Source organism: Mugil cephalus, chromosome 15 (genome assembly GCF_022458985.1).
Source record: "Mugil cephalus isolate CIBA_MC_2020 chromosome 15, CIBA_Mcephalus_1.1, whole genome shotgun sequence".
Taxonomy (NCBI): Eukaryota; Metazoa; Chordata; class Actinopteri; order Mugiliformes; family Mugilidae; genus Mugil; species Mugil cephalus.
Window position 1 is genome coordinate 10,393,875 of NC_061784.1, and position 11,540 is coordinate 10,405,414.

At 42.5% G+C, this 11,540-nt stretch overlaps 1 protein-coding gene across 2 annotated transcripts in view; it reads right to left on the reverse strand.

The window, feature by feature from the left end:
- The window catches only part of ntm (neurotrimin), a 351,663-nt gene extending 340,415 nt beyond the window's left edge, over nt 1-11,248 (reverse strand). For both annotated transcript variants that reach the window (XM_047606520.1, XM_047606519.1), the window contains exon 1: nt 10,940-11,248. In XM_047606520.1, the coding sequence (XP_047462476.1) occupies nt 10,940-11,000 (61 nt within the window). In that variant the 5' untranslated portion in view covers nt 11,001-11,248. The remainder of the gene's footprint in view (nt 1-10,939) is intronic.
- Nucleotides 11,249-11,540: the final 292 nt, after the last annotated feature.

An 11,540-nucleotide genomic window follows, 5' to 3' on the forward strand; every position in this document is an offset into this window, starting at 1 on the left:
ACATTCAATGTAAATATATATAAAAGAATCTTTCTCTCCTACAATTATTACTCCTTATTATTCTTTCTTTTAATAATAGGTCACAACAGCTGTCTCTTTTCCTGCAAAATAATTCTGGTTACATTTAGCAGAAAATACATATGCAAAATAGCAGATGTTAGGTTAGATTATGAAAATAAGATGCATGAAAGTGGTGCATGAAAATATGCCGCATATTCTCCATCCGCTTCTTAAATAATGCTCCCAACAAAAAACAAGAATAACTTGTGAAACGCCTGGCAACTCGGAGTCTTCGCCTCTCAGCGATTTCCTCTTTCCTTAAGCTCTTCTAAACTCTTCAGAAATGTTGTTCCTTTGTGTCAAAAGTCAGAAAAAATATTGAAAGAGTTTGAACCTTGTGTAACAGCCTTTGGCATCTCCTCATCCCAAAGGATACACATACATACAGTACATCCAGACGCATGTCTTTGGAGCTACTTACATAAAAACAAACAGAGCAGAGTGTGAGCTGTGAGTTTCTCAACGAGGCAGCATTCCTGAGACGTAACAACGCGGTGAATGGACACAGTCTGAAGTCACTATCCCTGTTGCTTATTAATCAGCCTTCACTGGCGAGGTCCCTTGTGACAACTGGGTCACATGGTCACCTCAATGAGGTCTGGCAGGGTTGGTGGGGAAAGGAAAAGCTTCCCAGTAAGAAAAGCCTCTACTTTTGTGCAATTGTAGGCATTGCTACTGCGCGGTAGCCGAGCATTATTAAATTTCCAGGAAGCGAAAGCGAAGCCATGTGCAAGCTAAGGACTTTTTTTCCAGCGCATTTCTATGAAACATAAACAAAGAACCGTTACAGATAGCATTTTCTGCCCGTGACAAAATTGACCCTGCAACACCTGCATTTCAAATGTCAACATTTCTGAAGTTTTTCCTTTTGTATATGTATGTATGTGCGTCTGTTCTGTTCTCTCCGTGGACAACTAGTCATGTTACACTTACAGGGCAAGGGAAAGTTAGAGTATACCAGTTATAATCAAATTATATTCAAGAAATGTTTTTCTCAGCATCTCCGGAGATTTGTTGTTTTCCTTCTTTGTCTGCTGAATTGTCAATGCCGAGCACAATGCAGCTCCAGCGATGAAAGCCTTCAGTGAAATTCCAGCACAGAAAATTGATTGTTGACCCAAACCGAGTGAGTAAATCAATCAGGTACCCATTAAACTCTTACAACAACTTTCTAAAACCCTGAAATGATCATTTGTGATGTGAACTTGTGAAAACACACACACACATGAATACAAAAAAAAAAGAAAAAAGAATGCAATTTGGAAATTGCTTCCCCCCACGGGAATGAAACAGACTACTGGATAACATTTTGCTTTTTCGGAAAACAAACAGGACCTCTTGTTGTTCCCGACATAAAGGCAAAGTTGCACCAATGGGGTGGGCTGCCTAATTTCCATATTATATTGTGAAGTGAAACACCATAAAGCTCTTAGTTCACGCTTTGGTGGAACAAAAGGAAGAAAATGCTATAAGAATAGCTCCCAGCGATCAATCTTTCATTTCCGTCGCATTTTTTTTTTTTTTTTTTCACGGCTTATGTAACCATTGATTGACCCTGGTCTTATGAAAAGGTCCTGCATCAAGGCTCAACTGAGGTGAGAGAGGTGCCTGGTGTGGGAACCTCAGAATTGAATCACAGCATCGCACGCTGGCACGATTTTTTCAGCCAAGTGTGAAGCAGCCAGGATGAGAGTCTCCAGATTCGGTCATGGTGGTCTGCCGGAAAACGGTGGACTGTTCTCTCCCGGTCGGGGATGATTTGAGTTTAAGTACCTCAGGGTGTTGTGATGGTTTAATGTAGTGAGGCAGGTGGACCAGTAGCAATGTGGCCGTGCTGTTGAAACACTGTGGCGAAGAGAGAGCCGCTCCGTAAGGCTGAGGTTTGGATCTGCTTTCAACCATCACCTGTGGTCGACTCATACAAGAGGGTGGACTCAGCCTCAGAGACAGGGTGAAGAGCTCGGCCTAAAGTAGCTGCTTCTCCTTGTTGAAAGGGGCCACAGGCTGAGGTGATTTGGGCATCTGGTGAGGATGCACCTCCCTTCGGAGGTTCACAGGACACGGCCGCCTCGGAGGAGACAAATTACTTTTTGTGGAAGAAAGTCATCGGTGCTCCCAAGGACTGTGTTTTTAGTGCAGCATACTCTGTTCAGTGGCGGCAGCACATTCAGTCGACTGCGGCTGCGCATGGGCGCTAACTTTCACATGTAATTACTGCCAAAATCACAGCACTGCCATCGTCTTTAACTTACGTCTACGGTGATTTGGTCAGACAACATTATAAAATCAGGATTGTAGTAGTGAAGAGAGCAGAGTAGCAGATTGGAAAGAGCTTCAAAGTGAACATGAAGTCCTAATGTGCCGCGTTGCAGGCAATATTTCATACTTATCCCCCTGTCTGACAACAACAAAAGAAAATATGTAAATGAGAGCAGATTTTAGGGGAATCTGCCGGTGTTATGTAGCCTACAGTATATGTGAGCTCAGTGACTAGGAGAGAACCAACAGATACGAGATCAGTCAGATGCAACGGCATCACGAATATGCAAAGCGGACAATAACACTTCATTGGAGAGACACACAGACTACGCGCTGATATGAATGCTGCAGAGAAGGAATTCCTGTTGATTTTATTTTGATCAGAGTCTGTTTAATAAAATCGCTTGTGACATTTCACGTTTACTTTTAGTCGTTTTTTTCTTCTCTTTCTTTTGCACAAGTCCCATCCTGCTTTAAGGCATTTCACTCGTCTCTAACGTTCGAGTGGATGAACCCAGCTGGCATGTTGTTTTCGATCTCAAGTGCGTACTGGAGCTTTTCGTTTATTCTGATGAGTAAGATGAACATTACCAGAGGTAACACAAATGTTTTCCAAACAACCGTGTTTTCTCTGATTTTAACTGCTTGCATAAGTTAACATTTGAGGCAAAATATTCAATTAGTTCACCCTCATTTCTTATCTGTCTTTGTGAATGATTGTAAATAGTTGTTTATGTCTTGACTTTTGGGAGGTGAGGTAAATAAATGTGTCCTAAGATAGAGGAGATAAAGGAGATACTGACTAAATTCCAAGTGCTACAATTACTGACTTGTTTCCTCTACAGGCTATTTTAAAGCGGGTAAGCCCCTCCCACCAGGCTCGTTAATTATGCCATCACTACCAAAATGTTCTAAATGAGAACTAAAAGTATTTCTGTTTCAACATTATTAATTTTCACATTAAAAGTGCTTCACATAAAAAATAAAATAAATAATAATATTAACGTAAATCGGATTGGTCACGCGGCTTTGACATGACGTCACCGTAATACGTGTAACTACGCTCCTATTTAATCAATGATTGGCCAGAGCCTCGGTTTGACAATATGCTAGGGGGCGGTAATGCACCTTCCTTGATTAGATGCCACCCGCCAATAGACAAAAACAAGAAGAAGAAGAAACCTCGGTTTGAATTTGAGTGCGCGCGCACACGCACGACAGGTAAGTGAACTCCCAATGACTACCTATGATATATCTCTGCTGGTAAAAATGCAAAGTGTTCACCCTTCGTATAACTCTAGATATGAATCATGGCCGATCAGAGTGAACGGTCTGCACGTGAGTTTGCGTCTGCACGTGCGTGGACGTGCGTCTGTATGTGTGTTCGTTCGTTGATGCGCGTCTCTGTGCGTCTCTGTGCGCTCCTATACAGTGGTCGACGGGTCTGTCTGCTCCAACACAAACACGAAGTTGGAGAAGTTACATAGTTAACGAACACTGAAACTAAAATATTAAATCACAGAGAGAGCCCAGAACAACAGTCTGACTCTGGACAGTAAAAGTAAGATCCCACTGAATAGAATAATTTTGATTCAGATTATAATATTGAATTTTGTATTTTTATGAAAGTTCCACTCGATGAAGCTTTGCGGTAACAGTTATAGAAAGTGAGGTGGTTGATCTTTATAGACCATTTTACGTCACAATAATTGTAGCTGGAAGCTACAGTTATTATCTTATGGTATTAAGCCTCTATCCAGATAGATACCAAGGTTGCATTGTCAGAACAACATTTGTTAGCTCCCACAAAAAAGTTATCTTAATGCTGTGCTGATATTTCAATAGCAAGTTGAATTAACTTGATATTTTACTAAGCATAACTAACAACATTTTGCTTTGCATTTCCTTCTTAGCCATTAGCCTGTGTAATAGCCGTCATTAGCTTATGCATTAGCCTATGTAACTATCTCATATATTATATAACACGTATGTAGATAACTTTATGTTTGACAAATACTAGATGTAGGTTACTTTCCAGCAATGCTAGTGCAGTTAGCTGTCGAGATGTAGCCATCGGTTTTTGTTCACAATAACGCAGTAATGCGGGTTTGTTTTCTAGAACTCGGCTGACCCAACACAAAACTCTTCTGTTAAATTGTTCAGTATTGTTGAAGACCATTCACTACATATGTATGGGAATTTAAAGATGTATATGCGCCCCTTTTTTACTTTAGTGTCCAAGCATGGTTTCTCTGTATGTGTAAATGTAGTGGCCGTTGTGTGGTAGGTAATGTTGTCACACATCTACAGGCTTGGAGAATGAGTTACGGTAAATATTAAGATTAAAGGCTTGTCAAATTAAGCCTACACAAGACAGAGTTATATAATATATTCCTGTGAATTGTACTGCCTCCAGCTAAGCCCCTGAAATATAGTCCACTGTAGCATGGACTGAATAAATATGGACAACGTCTCGTCACTTCCTTGCATTGGCCAAACTGACACTGTTTTCCCGGGGATGTGGGCAGTCTTGTGATTTTGAAGCCAGAGTCTGCACAGTACCGTCTGAGAGTGGAGCCACGCAGAGCCGCGATATTGATGACCCGACCACACTTCCTCCAGACTCGCTCGTTTTTGTTTTTTTGTTGTTGTTGTTTAATTAATACTGCACTCTGCTCTACCTCCACCACTTACGAGGATGGGTTAGATTATACACTGTTAGGGAAATTCTTTTGGAGTCACTGGAGTCTCTATTCAAAGTTTTACTTGCAACAAGGAGTCGATACATGCACTACAGTAAGTAGGGAATCGACTGACTATAATGACGCTGCATTCACTGCTTTAGAGAATGGCTGGCATGGCAACTATTAGTCACCATTATGTCACATCCTGTTTCAAAAGCGTCAAATAACAAAACGTATCCAAAAAAATTGACACTTGAACATGGATCAGCGTTATATTAATTACCTAAAATGAAAGAAACCATCCTTGGGGGAAAAAAAAAAAAATAAATTACTTTAAGTGTATTTTAGTGTTTTGGTGACCAATTTGCTAACATGGAGGAGGTGGAGCTTATGACCTATACTGCAGCCAGACACCAGGGGGAGCTCTACTAGCTTTGGCTTTACTTTTGAGGTGCTGTCTAAGATGTAATTATTATACTGTTTATGATTTAAATTTTTTAAAATCAAAAAGGAGTATAAAATTTCAATGTAATTTACAGATTGAAGCACTGGTCATTTTTTTCACTTTCTTTCCTCAGAGAGACAGATGAAGTGAGTACATGATGTCACATTCAGTCTAGAAACTTTTCAAAATAGCCATGTGCCCTTTGCAGCAACATCACCATGGCAACATATCTGAGGAGTTATCTGTTAGAATAAATGAGGCCCTGTAAATTATCAGAATGTCCATCGGGCAGCAGCATGCGGTGGTTCAGGTTGAAACCTTATTCACGTTTCATTTAAGCAATTTTGCAGGAAGTCATTTTTTATTAAATTTCATTCAGCTGATTAGATTTCTTAAAACTTGAACAGCTCGTCGCAAATAACCTCTCGGAGGGTGTCTTGGAAGTAGTGAGTCTCTGTTAAGTAAAAGCAGACTAGATCAGTTTATACATGTATATTGTGTATTGCAATAACAAGTCTTGTAAAATATTTAATTTTTCTTACAGTCTAGAGTCCACCTGGCTTTAATAGCATCTCACGGCAGACTCGCATTCATTCATCACGTTTTTGTGATGCCGCGGCACCGCACACATGTGGTAATATCCACCGGCCATTGTCAGCCATCTGTCAGCCCTCTCCATACATTCTACTGCACAGCTTCATATGGACTGCACACTGGGAGACGGACACAGACATGTTTTACAGCAGCAGCTCTGCCTCTTTCACCTTGAGATCCCTACTGGGTAGCTGTAGCTTCGCGATAAGAAGAGAACACACTCTATCCGTCAACAATGATCTCAATGTCTTTAACAAAAGGCTGCATGCAACAGGCACACCATGGCTCCGTACCACCACCACCACCACCACCACCACCACCACCACCGCCCCCTATCCGTCTCTGCGCTCTCAGCTAGTCATCCAATAACAGCTGTTGCTCCAAATTTTGATCTAACCGGCCATAATTCTCATTTCTGGCTGACGGGGGCCGATGGAGGAAGGACAAGGGCACAATACATCGGCGTAAGGGTCTCGGCCAAAGAAGAAATCCTGGCAACACAGCCAGCACTGTCTTCTCCCAGCCACATACAGAGAAAGAAGGAGGGTGGCAGCCCCCTTAGACAATGAGGTTGCCTCATTACCACTCTTTATCTTAAGCTGGATTAATGCTCCGGAAAGAAATGCTGTTATTGTAGGAAGAAAGAGGAAACATGTGCTGCCTGTTTGAAGACAGTTTGAAATCGGGATGTTTTGCTGCACTTTTGATTTTCTTGCTTTGTAATTCCCACAGATACAATAATATTCGTTGCTTCCACCGGCTTCGTCCGCTGGAGTCTGCACATTCACTCCTAGTGAAAGATAATCACCCATCGGGGTTGAGACATGCTGAAAGCTTCATTCTGCTGCCAGAAAAAGTAGGGTCGACTGCTGCTAAAAAGCTCTTTAAATAACGCGCTCTTTAAAACCTGCTTACTGAACCGCCGCCTCACCTTAAAGGAAACGTGGACAGATCACTACGGTTCAGTTAAAGCACACATTCTTCATCCTACTCCTTTTTTTTTCACGCGTGACCCGGTTGTAAAGCTCCTCTATCACGGAGAGTTCATACAACTGTCTTTGGCGAGGCTGCTTTTCAGCGGAGGGCGCTGTGAGGCTGACCTTGACAAATTCCCACACATTTTGCCTTTTTTTTTTTTTTTTTTTTTTGCACACGTGAAAGCTAAAGAACAGCATGAGACTGACATCACTATGCGTGGCGTCCCCTCTCTCCTGGAAGTAATCTATAAAACGGGCAGGAAAGAAACAAAAACTGCCGTACAGCAACACAAAATAAACTGTAAACTGAACTGATCTTCATTTTGGACAAAGCCTTTCAGTCCCTCTCCAGTGAGCTGACGCAGCCCCACAGCAATTTTAGCCCGCGGCTCATCCCCTCGAGCTGCACACAGAAGCGCTTCAAGCACTTATTCGTGTCGACTGCCATCCAGACGTACAGCGCTTCCTGCTTCCTGCTCCAGCCTCGGCCTGCTAGCAGAGCGCTTCAGCGGAGGCACTTCTTAACTGTCTCTATCAGCCGCTCCGGATTATTTATTTATTTTTCTTTAAATCTGCTCTGCTCTCTACAGAACATCCGCCCCGTCCGCTGAATTCTGACCTGCAGGGTCCTCTGCACATTTCTGTGTTGTTCGTGTGCTGAGCAGAAATGGCACGGTTTCCTTCATGAGCAGTCACTTCATGCACAAAGCTGCTTCTGTTTGTTATTATGATAAGATTAGATGGCAGGGACTACTGTAACACATGCTCTCTAACTGAAATGACAGCCTACTCCGCGGCTAAGCCCATATCAATACAAACGGTAATGAAAGAATACACATAATTACAAGACAATGTTAACTTTTAGGAAGAATAGATCTTATATAAATAAGTCATTTTTATTTCAGGAGCAAAGACCAATATAGAAAACCCATGTAATTATATGAAGCTTTTCACTTCTAAATACAACTGACTATTGCTTTAAGTAGTTAAAATTGAAACTCGAATGCATTGAAGTTAGTACTGTACTTCACGTCTGCTTTGAGGTATTTGCACTTTATTTGCGTACATCACTTTTATGTCATTTTATGTAAGTTTTTCACTTTCATAACAGAATGCAGCTGGACTGACTTAAAGACCAGATTTTAAAGGAAAACAGACAAAACGCAAAGTAAATATAATTAATTAAGATATAAAAAACAAACAAACATATAAATCAACTTTTAAAATATAATGCAGTTATATCGATTAAGCCACCTCCTAGCAGCATTAATGCTCCGCTGTGACCAGCTACAACAATAATAACTGCACAGAGAAAAAAGATCACATTAACATAATTTAACAACAATGCTCTGAGCAAAAAGGGACTGTTTCATATAATGAGTTATTTTACTTCTGTACTTGAGCAGGACACTGGACCCCGAGTTGCTCCCCGTGTGTGATTGCGTGAACGAGTGGGTAAATGTGACCGTAAAGCGCTTTGAGTACCAGTAGGTAGAAAAAAAACGCTATATAAATACAAGCCTTTTTACCATTCGCAATCAAACATCACTGCAGGGTGCGGTTACAGCCTGGTGTTCACTGGTAGCTACTCTTTAAGTAAAGGATCAGAGCGGCCTGACAGCAGTCACGCATCTGATAACTAACGCGCACTTCTGAGAAACATGACACACGACCAAAACTTCTTTGCTGCTGTCAGGTCTTCATGCTGGTGTCTGTACTTAAAATAAACCGAAGATAAACTTTGTTCCAGGCTGAATCATGCTTTCATTATAACTTATCGCGTTCCTGGCTGTTCAGCCAATAAAAGCTGAATGTTTCTAACTTTAGATGCAAGTGTTTAAAACTATATCGGTTTACATACAAAATCTAAGCTCGGCTGCAGCGGTTGAGTGAAATTCCTTTTCGTTTAAGCTTGTAATGCAGTCCTCTGTCACCTGCTGCACACTCGCGCCTCACTTTGTTCACTCACATCCGTTCTTTGGCCGTGTTTACTTGCAGCCTTGTTGGAAACTTTTTATATTAGCAAAACGGCTAATGTACTGATGCGCCTCTTCCTAAGGCGCCCTGTTCTGTTGTTGCAATGACCCAGTTTCCCCGTGGGGAGCATTTAAGTTTCATCTAATCTAATCTAACACATCTCTGATTCTGCAAGAGGTTTGCTGATATGCAAATTGCTTCAGCACAATTTTGGTGCTGTCTGGAGAGAATGGATTGGGCCTGAAATGGAGGAGGGGTTGGAGGGTGGAGGGTAGTGGGTATTGGGGGGGAGGCGTGTATTAAACGTAGACAATTTTATTCGCCGGTGTGACACATAACAAAACGCTGTGTGCCTTACTCCTTGTTCCAGCTGTAATGTGCGCATTTTTCTGTGTTGTCAGGTGGCTCATGCAGAGGGTTTGATTCTCTTGACGTTATTGTTTTTCCTGGAAAAATAACGATTGTACATTTTTCCAACGTAAATAATGACATATAGTGCGGCCTTGCCAGTCTGTGCTGGATTTCACAAAGTGGCGGTTATAGCCTCCCTTCTTTGCCATTAAACCCCCAGGGAATTACTTGAATCGTTCTATATACCACCATGCATAAATGAAAAGTGCAAAGTCCCCAATTTAACCCAGAGCTGCCCACACTTAAACCATGTGCCACGTACCAGCTGAGATTAAATGCAACTCGCAACATCCCGCGCTAAAGTTGGCGTTTGATAAGAGGAATACAAATGTGTGTGTGTTGCGGCTGGACGTGCCAATCATCAGTCCAGCTCTTCGTATAAAAGAATCTGTGGATGGTCTAGTCTTCTGTGCAGAGGGGAGGGCCTTGAGGTTTCACATGCTGTTTGTGTAGCTGATGCCACATCTAAAGGGGCCAAATCAAACACGGTGTCTGGTCTGAACTGCTGCTGAGGAAAAAAAAGCACTTCACCTCTTTCAGTCATAAATTAATCCACTGCTTTTAGCCCGTGCACCCCTTTATTTATGTGACCATTGTCCTCTGACTTCAAGGGCCATTGTTAAAGGACAAGGAGGGCTTACAGCATTAATCTTCTATCTGTGGTTTAGAATCAGAGGGCTATGATGGAGCTTTAAGGGAAAACACAATTTGTTCATCAGTGCTGATGGAGGTGCGGCTCCTACTACTGCTTGCATTTGCACGTCTTAAGCCTGCCTCAATCTTGTTATTGGACCGAATCTTTAATGTCAGGTGTAAACAAGGTCAGAGAGCACGAGCTGCTCCACTGCTCTCCCCTCCGACGGCAAACCCTCTTGCCAGAGAGTACGTGGCTTAGCTTGGATGACCTGAACACGCAGTCAATGTGGATTAACAACTAATACTTGATCAACTTTGCAGCAAAGACCTCCCGTCCGGGAGATTTACCAGGCGTCAAGATGATCCGCGGCAGCAGGAGCCGCAAGCGCGAAAAAGGACAATTGCACAGCGCAGGTGCATTCAAAGAAATAACTGTGGGACTGAAGCGCACACACTCAGGATGATGAACGCCGGATTGGTCCGATTCGTCTTCTTTTTCATCGTTTTTTTTTTTCTTCATTCATTAGAAATGCAAAAAATAAACGACCCAAGCAAGACCGCTGCGGATAATTAAGTTGACGGGATTAAACTTTCACGAGAAGGAGAGCTCCGGGCTAATATTAGCGTTGTAAAAATACATCCAAAGTAGGCAACCTCAAACACTTAAAGAGTCCATCCACGGGCGCCGAGAGCTCAGCTGCACTTCACTAATCGCTTAATTTAAGCTGCGGCTCAGACTGCAAGCATCCCGATGTCAAACGATGCCCGCCGCATGAGCAAGGCACTTAATAACTAATAAATAAATAAATCCCAAAAAAAAAAAAAAAAACACACACACAGCCGAAGGAAGGCTGCACGATAACAAGTGCTCCAGTGTGACAAAATCCATCACTTACCTTGCTCCATCAGCAGGATGGTCATTCCGATCAGCAGAGCCCAGAACAGAGGATTCTTCATGTTGATCGATGCTGTTGTTTTTGTCGGCTGCGGTGTCGTCTGAGGAAAATTAGCCTGCGAGTCTCTGGATATCCCGAAAAGTGTTTTTTTCTTCTTCTTCTTCTTCAAGTCCCCGGTCCTCCTGTCTGTGACTGTAAAGAATCCACCAACGCAGCGATCAACAAAGTCCCTCCTTCAACTGCGAGGTTATTGGCAGCGGTGCTGGAGGGAAGCTAGCGGCAAGGACCGGGCACACTTCCGGTTTGGCTTTCAGAATATAGGAGGATTCTGCTGTTCGGACTGTCGCGTGGCCCGGCTGGTTTACCAGCTCTTAATTTGAAATAAAGTACCGACTCACTTCCTGTCGCGATCCGCGTGCGTGCGGCCAGCTTTAGGTAGCTGTGAGTGGAGGCGCTACAGCGTTTGACTGACGGCAAAACAGCAACTTGATTCAGTTGTCTTGTTGTATTTGTCTGGAGCTGCGAGCAATATGACGGAGAGACTTCATTATTATTATTTTTTATTTTATTTTTTCAGTTTCCTGATAAACCCAGACGTTTA